Here is a 15,746-nt window from a genome sequence, read left to right on the forward strand (position 1 = left end):
AACCTGTAGAACCTGTGTGCTGGAAATCTGAGAGATAAGAAATAGGAGATTCTGTCTAGAAGGTTTCTGGAATGTGAACAAGACCACAGTAGATGCGGAATACTCTCAGAAGTAAGGTGACATCTTGGGAAGCTATCCGTCTTTGAGCCAATTTCACCCCTACTGGAAGAATACCAACAATACATCTCCATAAAAATAGACGTTGCTTCAATGGCATTTTCAACTTCCATATCAATTGCAATTTTCCCTTCCACAAGGCTAATGACTTGTTCAAATGCCATAGAGAATTAGCATGATGGGCAATCCAAGGAGGAGGTAATATCAATTGATAAGCCTGTATAGAAGTCAATAAATGCAAAGGCCTAGAGGAGATGCTTGTATTTGAAGACTGAAGGTGCCAATCTTGAAGCGTGTCTCTGACATTCAATGTCGGTATCGGAACCAGAGGGAGCAAGAGATCAGCAATAGCTTTCCATATAGGTCTATGATGCATTTCCAGATTGTATTATCGACATGCTACTGGAAAAGTGAGGATATTTCCTTGCATATCTACTACATCATCAATGAAACGGATACCCATTTTCATAAGATTATAAGCTCTGATGGGTTGTTGAGCTGCAAGGGGAGAGGAGTACAGCACTCCAATGAATACTTTCCATTCTGAGTGAGGAATCTGTAGAAGTAGGAAGGGGAGACCATTTGATGTGCGAGTACTTGCTTCCAGTCCTGTATCAAGGAATTAGAAAATGGACAGCCATGTATTTTACCTTGAAATTTGCCCAGTACTACTTCCGATGGATCAACTAGCCAATGTCCATAAGCATTTGTGGTCATCTGTCCACACAAAATTGCCAACATAATGGACCAAGGCTGCTCTTGTTGAAAAAATGTCTTGAGCATAGTGATCTTTCTTGCCAACACATGAAATTGGATGTTGATTATATTCAAACCACCATGCATTCTTGGTGAACAAAGCATATCCATTTTGAGCAGCCGTAAAGCTTTTTTATGAAGCTTAGTTTTCCAAAAAATCTCCATGGCTTGAGACATAAAGGAGGTGAGATCTCGGGATGACCAATGTAATAGAGGAAGGTAGAACTGGACATAAGCTAGAACAATAGACTGGACAATTCGAAGCCGTACATGCAGAGGCCAAGTGGAGATCTTCCAATATTCTAATTTGTCCTGAATTTTGTTTGACACCCATGACATTTGTTGCTTATTGCTGATTTTCCAGCCAATGGGATAGCCCAGATGTCTTACTATGTTTTCCGCATAAATAATCTGGCCTGGCCACAGGGTAGCATGCCAATCACAATGCTTGAGAGGCAAGAGTTTTGATTTCTGAAAGTTGATTTTAAGACCAGCCGCCAACCCAAAATCTGAAAGGGTATCCATCAAAAGGCGAATCTCCAAAGGACTATTCTTTGGCATGAAGAATGAATCATTTGCATAGGCCTGAGCAATGAAGGGTCGTGAACCAGAAATCTGAAGCCCCTCTAGCTGTCCAGTATCAACCATGTGATCCATATAAAGAAGCAAAGGATGTGAAGCGATGGCATATAGCAAAGCACTGAGAGGGCATCCCTGTCGAACTGAACATTCAAGAGTCCAAGACTCAGACAAATGATTCCCTATAAAGCATTGTGCAGTGGAATCAGAGTAGAGCCAATATATGACATTAACTAGCTTTGGCCCAAAACCAAGTTTTGACATGATTTGAGAGACATAATCCCACTGTACTGTATCAAAAGCCTTTGCCACATCCACCTGCATAACCAACACATCTTGATCTGAATATTTTGCATATTCCATTGCAATGAGAGTGTTAGAGATATTGTCATGTATGTGCCGTCTTGGAACAAAACCATATTGCCGGGGATGAAGTCCATCATGAAGGATATCCTTTATCCGATGTACCAACATTTTGGCAATCAGTTTGTATATAACCGGCATCAAAGTGATGGGCCTCCAGTCATCCATAGTCTCACATAGAGGTTTTTTGGGCACAAGCTTAACCAGACCATGCTTCCAAGCTGAGGGAATATGTTGCTGCTGCTAGGCTACATTTATAAACTGCAGAATTGGACCTTTCAATTCAGGCCAAAAGGCTTCAAAGAATTCAACCGTCAGACCATCCCAGCCAGGGGATTTATGTTTACCCAAATGCCGAAGAGCTTCATCCAATTCCACATCTGTAAAAGACATTTCCAGCATTGAGGCTTTTTGCAGAGAGACAATAGGAGAAACAAGTGCAGTAAATCTGTTTCGAGCTGAAACAACCCAAGGTGTAGAAAAAGATGGCTGAGAAAAAAGAAGCTGAAAATGATCCAAACATTGTTTCTCCAGCTGAGATAGAGTCTGGGTCCAAAGGCCATCTGATTTCCTAACCCTCATGATAGATTGGCTTTGTCTATTTGCATGTAAGTTCCGAAAAAAAGATTTTGAGGAACAGCCCTTATCTAGCATAGGTTTAGCTCTAGCCCTGATCTGCCATTTGGACAGCTTGCGTTTATCATTGGCATCTATTATAGAGGAAGCACAGGACAATAAATGCTGCTCAGAAGCAGATAGAGATCTTTGATGACCAAGCTGTACCAAATACTGCTTGTTTGATTTTGCCCAATGGATATGCTGTCTAGTTTTTGCCATGTACCATCTTCCATATTCCTTTATGACATTTTGAATACGATGTGTGAAAGAGGTCCAAGCAAATTCCAGATCCTCTTGAGCATGAGATAGCAATGGCCTACAAGCCAGTCTGATCATTTGCTGGAATTTTTCATGTGTGAGATAATTGATTGACCTGTAAATACCTGACTGAGGAGAGCTGCAAATCATCCAGAGGCATACCAAAAGAAAGGGCTAGCCAAAGTGGAGTATGATCAGATAATTGTTGTGAATAATCAGTCCACATTTGACATGTATATCCATCATATTGCTGAGCATGAATGAGATAATATCTATCAAGCCTGGCCCAATATTATGTAAAAGCATTATGATGATATGTGAATCCCATAACTGATGGGTGAGTTGCTGTCCATAAATCTGCAAATTGAAGAGATGATGTCATATGTTCCCATTGCTGAATTTCAGAGGGCAGCATATGAGATTTATGTGTGGTATTGTCCTTCCAATGAGGAGAGTTGTTGAAATCACCACAAAGTAAAGCATTTGAAGACCAAGGATATTGCTTGATGGAGTTCCACATTTGAGCTCTGGAAGCTGAATTCTGAGAGGCATACAAAGATCCTATTTCAAAAATCTCTCCATTAACCATACATTGGATGATCATCCATCGTCCACCAAGATCATTATATGCTATCCAAGGTTGCAGTTCATGTCTGGCTAGAATGCACAGCCCGGAAAATTGTTCAGATCCTGAATAAAATATATCATATCCAGAAAAAAACCCATGCTGGCCAGCAAAAAAATGCTGATTATGCTCTTGTAAACACACAACATCTGGGTGAGTTGTATTTATATAATGCCATAGAAGCCTCCATTTATTCTGGTTGCAAAGGCCCTGTATATTATAGGAAAAACATTTAAGAGAAGCACGCATGAAGATATATACAAGAGATGATCATTCCTCCAAAAGAACGGGAGGCCTCAAGCCTCTGCCATTGGCACAGGGTCTTGCTGACCCTCAGCATCCAATTCTCTGATAATATCATCTTCTTCACAAAGGGGAAGACCTTTCTTGACTGCATTAACCCATGCCTTTGAGATGGGGTTGCTTGGAGAGGTAGAAGATTGTCCTGGAGAAGGAGCAGAGGCATCCCAATTACGAGATTGGAGTGGTCTTTGTTTGAGAGGCATCGTCTTCTTTGCAGTCTGCCATCCCTCATGAGAAGATGTGTTATTTTCCCCTAACTTGCTTTTTCCTTTTTCCCTATTTTGAGCTGAATTGGCCTGGCTCCCTGTATGCAGTGAAGGCTTTGCTCCTTTAGCCTCAAGCTTTTCCACATATGTCTTCTGACCTCCTTTATTAGAAGGCAGAGGGATAGCTGCTGGAGGAGGTGGATGAAGGATAGAGGGACACTCTGAAGCAAGATGCCCAAACTTGTGACAAGAAGAACAAGCTCCAGCAAAAATGCCCCATTTTAGAGTGAAATATTTCCTTCCCAAATTAACACCCTCAATCTCAACTGCAATAGAGGAGGGGGTCGGTCTATCAGTATCCCATAAGATGCAAAAACGATTTTTATTACCTGTGGGACGAGGGGGACAGATGACTTGTCCCAATGTCATGGCTAAACCTGGAAGCTCTGTTCTCATGTAATCTGGAAAATCAACCACTTCAACCCATATAGGGCAATGATGCTTGATAAGGTTCTGGTAGTCCTTATTAGGGGACCAGGGCATGATATGCACCATTTGTCGACCAAAAAATAAAGGGGACATTTTCAGCATCTTTTGTTTTGTCAGGGCATCTAAAAGATGAACTTCATAAAATCCTCGGGAGGCAAAATAGACTCCTTCTACATAGCATCCACCTAGGAGAGATGTTACCACTCTTTTCTATCCTAGTCTCTAGTTCCGATCACGGGAGTAGCACCTCTCTTATCCACCCAGCCAAACTGCCAAAGCTTCCAGCATGAGAGAGAGAGCAGTTACAAAATCACGTAAAAATCCACACTTCTTCATTCTCTCTCTCAAGCCTTGACAGACCCCAATTCCCTAGATAGATCTAGATGCCACATGTCATCCATATAGGGCCTTTCTAATGCAACATTTCACCCCTCTCTTGGGATGCATTTAATTCCTTGCCCCTAGGCACATTCTTTGCACTAGGCCCCTGGTCTCAGATCTATCTAGTCCGGTGCTATCAGCCCTCACCTAGGACCTTGACATTAATCCCTCCCGATCATTTACATAAAGCGCAAACACATATATTACAAAGATAGATCCTATAAGGGAAATGTCGACTGATTCTTCCGAGGTCATGCTACCTCGGCTAGAGCGTAACATTCCTTCCCTCTTCAGACATCAGCGTCCTCGATGATAAAGTCTGGGAACACTCTCCGCAACTGATATACGGATTCCCAGGTAGCTTCGGATAGAGGCTGACCATGCCATGCAACCAACACCGTGGGTATCTTCCGATTTCGTATTTGCATTGTTCCTCGGTCCAGGATTCTTGTTGGTTTGCGCCTTGCAATATCCTCTATCTCCTGAAACAAAACCACACCTTCGATTAGTGAGTCACCAGTATGTAAAAATTTCTTTAAACGTGAAACATGAAAAACCGGGTGCACCTTACACCCCTGTGGCAATTCTAATTTATAGGCTACACTGCCTATTCTTTTCAGAATTAACCACGGCCCACAGTATCGAGGTGATAACTTAGCACACTCTCCTGAAGTCAACGACTTCGAGTGCGAAGGAATTCTGAGAAAAACTTTTTCTCCTTCTTCAAATACTCTTATAGACCGATTTTCATCCGCATACACCTTGGCTCTATCCATAGCCTGACGGATATTAGCTCTCGCAAGTGCTAGCATCTCCCGCATCTGAACTACAAAGTTCGCGGCACTAGGCACTTTCTGAGGTACTCCAACTATAGTTGGATTGGCTGGCCTATAACCATAGTTCAGCTCAAACGGACTGAACCCAGTAGATGAATGTTTCCGATCATTGTAGGCAAACTCCAACAATGGCAACCACTTGTCCCATGTATGTTGCCTCAATGACACATATGCCCTTAGCATATCCTCTAAAGTCTGGTTGACTCTCTCCGTCTTACCATCCGTCTCAGGATGGTCCCCACTACTCATTCCCAACTCAGTCCTTAGTGTCTCACATACCGCTGTCCAAAAGTGACCGGTAAACCTGACATCTCTGTCTGACACTATGGATCTAGGCAATCCATGCAGACGAAATATATGTCTAATAAACAATTCCGCTACTTGCGGGGCACTAACAGACTCTCTAGTCGGAATGAAGTGAGCCATCTTGGTTAGACGATCAACCACCACAAGGATAGAATTATACCCTCCTTGTGTTGCAGGTAACCCTACAATAAAGTCCATGGAAATGCTCTCCCACTTACTTAGTGGTATTTCCAAGGGCTGTAAAAGTCCGGGTGGCTTCACCCGCTCGGCCTTACTTACTTGACACGAGAAACACCGTGTCACATATTCATGAATATGCTTTTTCATCTTTGGCCAAAAGAAATCTCGCTTCACGAGATCATAGGTCTTCTCGACTCCTGGATGTCCCGCACACGGGCTATCATGGCATTGTCGAATGACTCTCTGCCTGAGATCATTCTGACCAGGTACTACAACCTTGCCATTTCTAACTAGCATACCATCCCTTATGGTATATCTTGCATAAGTTTGGCCTTTTCTGGATGCCAGGTCATCCTTTTCACTTTCCCCGGGTTTTAACACATGAGCCTTAGGCCATAAGCTCTGGACAAACTCGTCCACCTTCTGAATTTCTCTGATCTCGGTCATTAGAGCACTCTCTAATACCGTGAAACTCAGGTTGTGCATAATGCGAGACAACGCATCAGCTATCTTATTGTCTTTTCCTCTTCGGTACCGAATCGTTAGATTAAACTCCTGCATGAGCTCTGCCCACCTAGCTTGGCGGCCCCTCAAGTCAGGCTGTTTACAGAAATGTTTCAGAGTATCATGATCCACATCCACATAAAACTCTGAACCATACAGATAATGCCTCCATGTTTTCAAAGCATGGATAACAGCGTACAACTCCAATTCATGAGTTGGCCAATTCCTTTGAGAGGGAGAAAGCTTCTTGCTTTCAAAGGCTACTGGCCTTCCCTCTTGAAGGAGGACTGCTCCTACCGCAATGCCACTTGCATCGGTTTCTAGGAACAACGGTTTCTGGGGATCAACTATTTTTAACACCGGTCCTGAGACCACAGCTTGTTTTATGGTGTTAAAACTTTCTTGTTTATTCTGTCCCCAAATAAAAGGTACTCTATCTGAGGTCAGATCAGTCAATGGCGATACTATTCCGGAATATCCTTTGATATGCCTTCTATAAAACTGGACAAATCCCAAGAATGATCGCAACGCGGTCAGACTCTGAGGGATTGGCCAAGTCAGTATCGCAGCCACTTTCTTCGGATCCATTTCTACCCCCTGTGGAGTAATTATGAATCCTAAGTACTCAAGCCTAACCATACACAGTATAGTTTTCTTTTTATTCACGTAAAGACTGGCTTTCCTCAAAGTACTGAACACTATTCTTAAGTGTTCATAATGCTCAGTAACACTTTTACTGAATATCAAGATATCGTCAATAAAATGTACTACGAACTTTCCGATATACGGTCGTAGTAAGTCGTTCATAAGCATGACGAAGGTCGCTGGAGCATTGGTAAGGCCGAAGGGCATTACCAAAAACTCATAATGACCAAACCTACTTCTAAAAGCGGTTTTATGCACATCCTCGGCTCTAATCCGGATCTGATGATAGCCGCACTTGAGATCTATCTTGCTGAAAATCACGGCTCCATGTAATGCATCTAGCAAATCATCAATCCGAGCCATCGGATACCTGTGCTTAACAGTGATATTATTCAATGCTCTGTAATCTATACAGAGGCGAAACGTATCATCCTTTTTCCTCTTTAATATCACTGGCGAAGCAAATGGTGAGAAACTTGGTTGAATCTGCCCCAACTTGAGGTATTCTTCCAGTTGCCTACGCACCTCCGCTTCTTCAGTAAAACTCATTCTATAGGGAGGTCTATTTACAGGTTCTGCCCCCGGGATCAGTTCAATCTTATGCTGAACTTTCCGCTCTGGAGGTAACCCATAAGGTAGTTCATCCCTAAAGCATTCAGAGAACTCCTCTGTTATAAGATTAGCCAGCTTGGCCATCTCATCACTTTGCGTAACATCAGTGCTAGTCGAAGAATCATTCACCGACTCTACCGATGCGGTGCAAAGGTACAAAAACTCCACTTGAGCCTTCCTGATTTCCATCACGGAAACCAACGGTCCCTGAGGTATATCTTTTTCACCTCGCAAGACATAAAGCACATCATTCATCTTGAATTGATATACGTGCTTTTTCCAATCAATGGCTGGATTCTTCCTAGAATGCCATGCCATTCCCAGGGCTATATCCGCATGAGCAAGCTTGGTCATTTCAAAATCAAGCTTCTCAGTATAGTCCTGAATCCGAAGCTCCAACTGGGTAACCCTTTGGTCCCATACTTCAGTTGAACTTCCATCAGCCATCCTGACTGTATACGCATAGTCAGATGGACTTGTCTTTAATTTCAGCCTCTTCACGAGCTTGGAGTTAATCACATTGTGAGTTGACGCGGAGTCAAACAACACAATGACATCATGACTGGCCACTTGCCCTTTCATTTTAATTAACTCCGTATCATTGAAGGCTGTATACCCCGTTGCTGCGGGCTTAGATAGGATGTTATCAGGTGCACTCGTCACTAACTTAGCAACAGACACACATAACAAACAAGGTACTAACCTCTGAGAAGATCCCGCTAGCTGAATCTGCATCTCTTCCGCTCTGGGACTTCCCTGCATCTCCACGTCGCACTCTGAGATCACCATCTCAGCCATCCGACGATCTTTATTACGTGGACAATCTCTCCACTGATGAGGTTGAAGGCAACCAAAGCATAAGCCTTCTCTCCTCGCTTTTTCCCTTTGTTCTGGGTTCAAGGGAGACTTAGACCAAGCCCGGGCTGCCATTGGAGTTACTTTTCTCTTCACTCCAATGGTGGTACTTGGTTTAGGAGTTTCAGCCGGTCTCGCCTGCTTGGCTTGACCACTCGGCTGCGAACCACTCCCTTTACTAGTCCACTTCTTCTTAAACCCAGATTTCTTCGGATACCCATACTGGGTTCCGACCTGTGCAAACCCACTTGGCTTGCTGCCCTTGGCATCCTCGTAGTTCAGGGCTATAGCTATTGCATCATCTAGCGTGTTCGCGTACTTAGCCCGAACTTCCATTTTTATTCGGTCATTCAATCCAAATATGAAATCTTTCACTTGGATTGATTGAGGCAGGGGTTCGTCAACCTTCATTACACTCTCTCGAAACTTATCAGTGTATTCTGCCACTGATAAATTTCTCTGACGCAGGTTCCTATATTGATCCCAAGCTCGGGATGCCTCGTCAGGAGGTAAGAAGTGTTTCCTGAACTCTCTTTTAAACCCCTCCCAGGTAGTGGATGCTATGCCATCCTTTTGTTGTTTAATCCACCACCGGTCCGCTGCCTCACTGAACATGTGGGTGGCCTCGCGGATCTTTTTGATGTCATTTCTGATCTCACAAATGGCGAACGCCTCGTCCCATTTGTGTAGCCAGGTCTCAATGACATCGGAGCTACGGTCGTTCATCCGACCAGAATACTTTTCCGGTCTGTAATTGGCAATAATGGACACTTTAGCCTTCCTAGGCTCGACCGTATGGACACTAGACTCCGGTTCCATTGGAGCCTTTCCCTTCTCCTCTCGAGAAGGTCTGGCAGACATACTATGTATCGCTCTCCTAAGCTCGGACTGCCCTGCATTAGCTTGTAATTGCTGCGCTAACGACTGTTGCAAGGCATCTTCCAGCAATGCAATTCTGCCAGATAAAGTGTGAGCTACTGGGCGCGATCCCTGCTGGGTCGGCCGGACTCCTGATTCACCAGGGTCCCTCCTGGAAGCTCCTTCTTCTGCTTCCATTTGTTCAGTAGGTGTATTGTTTTGGGGTTTTTTTTTTTTTTTTTTTTTAAAACACCCTTCGAACACTGTAATCACAAACTGACACTCTGAACACAATTCCCTATACTAGGGAATTCCTGCAACCTGACATGCACACTAATTACGTATTTGACACAGGCATATATATTCAATCCCGCCTTTCCCTATACTAGGGAAATTTCTGCAAATAACTCAAGTATACCGGCATAGTCTCAACACAATCTGTCCTTGTTACAGCATCATATTCTATGCATACTTGTCGCTATTCACGCAAACGGAGTATCAGCAACTAAACCAGGAAAAAAAAACATAGAATCAACAGAAATGACAAAGAGCCTTCCTGGTCTACGAATTCTGATCCAAACCCAAAAGGGAAAATAGGTAGAAGGCCCCCTGGAATTCGAATTCTGCTGCTTGCAGCCTGCACGACTGTCTGCTATCACATCTCCATTAAAACCACGAAGGGCGTCGTGACACGGGTCTGCACTCCACGCCTGGCGATCTTTCGAGTGCCTAGGCACCCTTTTCGGACACGTACGTAAAAGAATGGCGAATCTGCTCCGAATACGTAGCTTTAACAAAGCTCGTCGGCCATCTGCTATCCTTCGTCGCTCGTCAGCAATTTCTTCGTTCGCTTCCTCTCCAAAGAAGCTCCGTCAGGTCCGGTGATACCAGCTTACGCGATCGTGATGCCAGCTTACGCGATCGTGATACCACTTACGCGATCGTCAGACGGACCCTTGCCCTTAAGGTAATCCAACACCCCGCCAATTCGTAGGTCCGCACGTGAGCGCCACACTTTCGCAACCCTCGACGAATCGCTCCAACAGCCCGTTCGTCGATTCTACCTTTCCTTCCAACCTTCCGCTCTGATACCAAAATGTTACCACTCTTTTCTATCCTAGTCTCTAGTTCCGATCACGGGAGTAGCACCTCTCTTATCCACCCAGCCAAACTGCCAAAGCTTCCAGCATGAGAGAGAGAGCAATTACAAAATCACGTAAAAATCCACACTTCTTCATTCTCTCTCTCAAGCCTTGACAGACCCCAATTCCCTAGATAGATCTAGATGCCACATGTCATCCATATAGGGCCTTTCTAATGCAACATTTCACCCCTCTCTTGGGATGCATTTAATTCCTTGCCCCTAGGCACATTCTTTGCACTAGGCCCCTGGTCTCAGATCTATCTAGTCCGGTGCTATCAGCCCTCACCTAGGACCTTGACATTAATCCCTCCCGATCATTTACATAAAGCGCAAACACATATATTACAAAGATAGATCCTATAAGGGAAATGTCGACTGATTCTTCCGAGGTCATGCTACCTCGGCTAGAGCGTAACAAGAGAATTCACCCATTGACCCACATCATTAGCAGAGGGAATTTTGCCTGGAAAAAAGATGATAACTGCAGTTTGAGAAAGCTTCTTCAAAGGATGTACAAGAGAGGGCAACTTCATTTTGTAAGTGAGTTCCGGAGCAGGTTGACTTCATTCCCTTCTACTTTGTTGAAAATCATCATTCAACATATCAAACACATAGGAAGCATCTTCAGATGAAGGAGACAAACACACACACACATGCATATGCACACATGCACGCACACACGCACACACAACGGTGTTATAGACAACGATTCTCTACAGAGGATAGGCTTGGTTCCCAAGATCCTAAGGGAGTATTGAAAGAGAATAGAAAGAGTCACATACACACAAACACCCACATACACATATATAGATGTTTGTATGTATACTAGTATGTATATAAAAATACATATACATGTGTGTGTTTGCATGCATACATATATATGTACGTATGTACATGTGTGCATGCGTATAGTATACACATCTATGTTTTCCTTGCAATCTTATGTTGACGTGCATGTTTGTTTGTGCATATTAAGTCTTGTCTTTGCCATGGTGAGGCAGCAAGGCTGGAATGTACTTATAATGAGTTTGTTATTGTTCATAAGTGTGAAACTCATTTGATGAAGAAATTCTTGGACGCTAAAGAGAGTTTAGTTGCATTGTCGCAGTTTCTAGCTGAGTAGATATGTTGTCAAGGGTTTTGTGTAAATTTTCATTTTATTTGAACCGTTTTTCGCTTTTTGGTTTGTTACAATAGAAATAAAGAGCATGGAAGCAGAGGTCAACGGTTTGGAAGAGCTATCAAGGCAATTGTTTTTGGAAGTGTATGAATTGCGCCAGGCCAAGGTGCTCTCTTGTCGATGAAAATTCAAGATTTCAAGTTGAACATAGTCTCCGATCCTGTGAGGTTACTGCATTGCATTTTAGTAGTGCAATATTCTTTGTAGGGGAAAGACTATCAAAGGCTCTTTATGTTTTGTGCACACAACTTTCTTTTGTTTTGTAAGTTTTGGGTTGTAATTTCCCCCTCTAGTTAGTGGCTTCCCATGTAGAGAATGTATGATCTTTGTGAGCCAAAAATAGTACATCAAAGATTGCTCCACAAGCCCAAAATAATCCAATTGTAAACCAGCCTAGAAATCCTAAAACGAATCTGTAATCAGCTTTGAAACCCTAAAACAAATTGGTAATCGCCTTGAAAAACCCTAAAACAAATCAGTTTTGGTACAAACTGCAGCTTGGATCCTCAATTCACAACAGGTGGATGCCAATCGTAGTAGCAGAACACAATTCACAGCAAATAATCTCAATTCATAGTGCAAGTCAAATCGTAGCACTCTTAGATTCTTCATATAACTGGGAGTCTAGAGGCCCTTATTTTATAGACTAGGCCATTCGGCTAGAAAGCATGTGCTCTCTAAAAGCTGGGCTTGCGTTTCTTGCTAAAAATAGGCACTTTTCTCTAGAAAGCAATAGCTTTCTTCTCAAAAAGGTGATTTCCTTGCCTTCATCCTTCTTGGTCCTCTTTTAAACTGCTCGCTCCCCTTGTCACGTGCTTTCTTCCAAAATTGGGCACTCGATATCTACTTTTTTCTTGTGGGACCCGCTTTAGGCTTTTCTCCTTAAATCGAGAGCCTTTTTGCACTCTCCAAGGTCCTGCTACAATATCCGACTAATCCAGGATAATTCATGATGGAGGTCCTGTTAACTGTCTTGAATATTTCAGTAGGTCAATAGTCATCCACACCGGCATAGGTAGCGAATATTATCTTGGGAGCCTGGTGGTGGCATCAGTTTGAGATCCAACCCAACTATTAGTCGAAAGGTTTAACATTTTAGCCACGGGTGCAAGGTTTGTTTCTTGGCTTCGAGACATTTCTTTGTGACCATTGATCGCAGCCATGGAGCTGACCAAGGAGCTCTGTTGAGGTGGGGAAGTTTTTCTGGTCAATGTCAACACTGCCGCATTACCATCAGCCACAAACCCACATCAGGAAGCCTTCAAGAATTTCAAGAGTTGTCTCTCACATCCAGCTTACCACCATCCTTATCCCTAGTGCAGCCAGATGATGATCAGATTGAGCTCATTCTAGGAGCCTTTCCATCTAGGAAGAACCCCTACGGGCTTGACAAAGCCATGGAGGAGGAATTAAAGATCTAGTTGGAGGAATTGCTAAGGAATGACTTCATTAGACCTAGCAATTCTTTATATGCAACACCCATCCTTTTTTGTAAAAAAGGACAACAATTTAGCCAGGATGTGTGCGGATTAGTGTGCACTCATCAAGCTGACCGTTAGGACTCCTTTCCCATATCCAGAGTCGACATCTTGGAATGACTATTTTGGAAAGGTATCATTGGATTTGGAGTCACACGTTGGATATCCAAAAGTCATCTTTCCACTTAGAGAAAGCTCAGTGCAAGTTTGTCGTCATGCTGCAGGTGCATCCATTACGTTCAACAGAATGATGCGTAATGTTAGACAGGTCCTACAGCTTCTGAAGGACAAATAAATGCCAAGAAGAGACATTTTTTTTTGGAGGAGGTATATTATTTGCAGATTGGGAGGTGTCCATAAAGGCACAACGAGTCTGCATGGACTGGCAAAGATTACAATACCATCTTGAATCTGTTACAAGGGCTGAAGAGCAAGAAGTATCCCATACGCTTCATTCTGGGAGCCCTTATAGCGTTCGGCTTATTGAAGGGAACGATTACCACAGCTCCATGCTTGGCATTGGCTCAGTGGGACCAGCCGAGGGCTGATGCCAATGACAATGTCCTGGGAGGAGTGCGGGAGCAACATGGTAACCTCATTGCATTTGAAGGACACAAGCTGATCCTCAGCCATCGCAATGGCTGTAGACGATGCCTGCCATCCTAATGGTTCGAGGTCCAATGGAGCTAGACATTCAAACAGTTTGGGGGCATGAGAAGTATGTTTTTGGTCCAAAGATTGTGGTTGCTGATGCTCTTAGTAGGAAGGACATGGTATCCTCCATTTCCATTGTACATGAGTCCACACTCTCAAAGATGAAGGATTGGTAATATGATGATCAGCCTTGCGATTATGCCATACATGACGGGTGCTTGTTTTATAAAGGATGTCTTTGTATGTCTTATTTTTTGTTAGTTTTTATTTTTCCAGAAAAAGGAAGTTTCTATTAATGCTTAAATGGACCTCTTGAACCTCCTCTTTGCCTGTGAAGAAGCCAGTAGATTTGGTCTAGTTAATGCGGGCCCGAAAGGCCTCATAGTAGATAGCCAAGGCCCCCTTGGCTGCTTCAAGGCTCGCGGTTGAGACTCCCACATACAAAGCTGTGTCATCTACAAACTCTGAATCTAGCAACTCATCCTCTTGTCGGATCAGCAACCTCACCCTTGTGTTACCAATCTCGTGAGAGTGTAGAAAATGGCCTCTGTTACGAGGAAGGTGGGGTGGGGCAGGGGGCAGCCTTGCCGAACTGAGCGAGAAAGAGAGAAGGCCTCACCCGTGTGCTGGAGCTCCCTGCGCATATAGAGCTGAGACCTCTCTGATCCACCTTTTTGATATATCCAGTCTCGGCAGGTGCCCTCCAAAAGGACCACTCCACTTTATCATACGCGTTCTCAAAATCCAAGAGAAGAATGGCAAGAGGCTGTGACTCTTCTTGGCCCAATCCACTCCTCCTAGAAAGTAAAGATGCTGTCCAAGATATTGCGTTCCTAAACAAAACCTGTCTGCGTGTCATGAATGATGTCCGGCAGGTTACGTCTCAACCGCAAGCTCAAGACTTTGGCCAAGATCTTGTAGGCGGTGTCCAGTAAGGTGATTAGTCTCCACGGCCTGATATCCGATCTATCTCCACCCTTTGGAATAAGGCATATCTAGCCTCGGTGTTACGCTCTAGCCGAGGTAGCATGACTCGGAAGAATCAGTCGACATTTCCCTTAAAGGATCTATGTTTGTAATATATTTGTTTGCGCTTCATGTAAATGATCGAGAGGGAATTAATGTCAAGGTCCTAGGTGAGGGCTGATAGCACCAAACTAGGTGGATCTAAGGCCAAGGGCCTAATGCAAGCAATGTGCCTAGGGGCAAAGGAAATTAAAGTATCCCAAGAGAGGGGTGAAAAGATGCATTAGGAAAGGCCCTATGATGATGACATGTGGCATCTAGATCCATCTAGGGAGATGGGGCTTGTTGGAGTTAGTGAGAGAAGGAGAATGAACTGTTACGTGATTTTGCTGATTTCGACTTCTCTGAGAGCTCTCATGCTTCAACAGGATTTGGCTGGGAGGATATTCTGTGGTGCTACTCCCGTGATCTGTTGTAGTAAGTAGGAAATGTATGTGTCATTTGGTATCAGAGCTCAGGTGGATGAGGGGATTGCATATGAAGGGAGCGCGGGATACGTGACGAGAAAACAGCCAAGCTCCAGGCTTATAAGCTGTCACTGGAGCGGAGGGTTCCCGTAAGGTAGGTTGACGAAAAAGCTAGTTGAGGAGCACAGGGGGTTGAACGACGTAGGCTCAGGCTGATTCCGTTGCGTGGAACTACGTCTTTAAAAAAAAAAAAACTTGGGAAATTAGAGAAGGCGTGGCGATTGATGACGATACATGATTGAGGAAACGTGCATTAAATTTCCTTTGTGCATAATTCACCTGTGATGAACAAGGGACGACTCTGCT

At 43.8% G+C, this 15,746-nt stretch overlaps 1 protein-coding gene across 1 annotated transcript in view; it reads left to right on the top strand.

The window, feature by feature from the left end:
- Positions 1-15,746, top strand: part of LOC147888250 (GPCR-type G protein COLD1-like) — a 183,407-nt gene that overhangs the window by 98,153 nt on the left and 69,508 nt on the right. The window contains exon 7 of the mRNA XM_087393199.1: positions 11,833-11,921. Within this exon, the coding sequence (XP_087249325.1) occupies positions 11,833-11,921 (89 nt within the window). The remainder of the gene's footprint in view (positions 1-11,832; positions 11,922-15,746) is intronic.

This window comes from Dipteris shenzhenensis, chromosome 22 (assembly GCF_047967505.1).
Source record: "Dipteris shenzhenensis isolate YYH24624 ecotype China chromosome 22, Dip_SZ_1.0, whole genome shotgun sequence".
NCBI lineage: Eukaryota > Viridiplantae > Streptophyta > Polypodiopsida > Gleicheniales > Dipteridaceae > Dipteris > Dipteris shenzhenensis.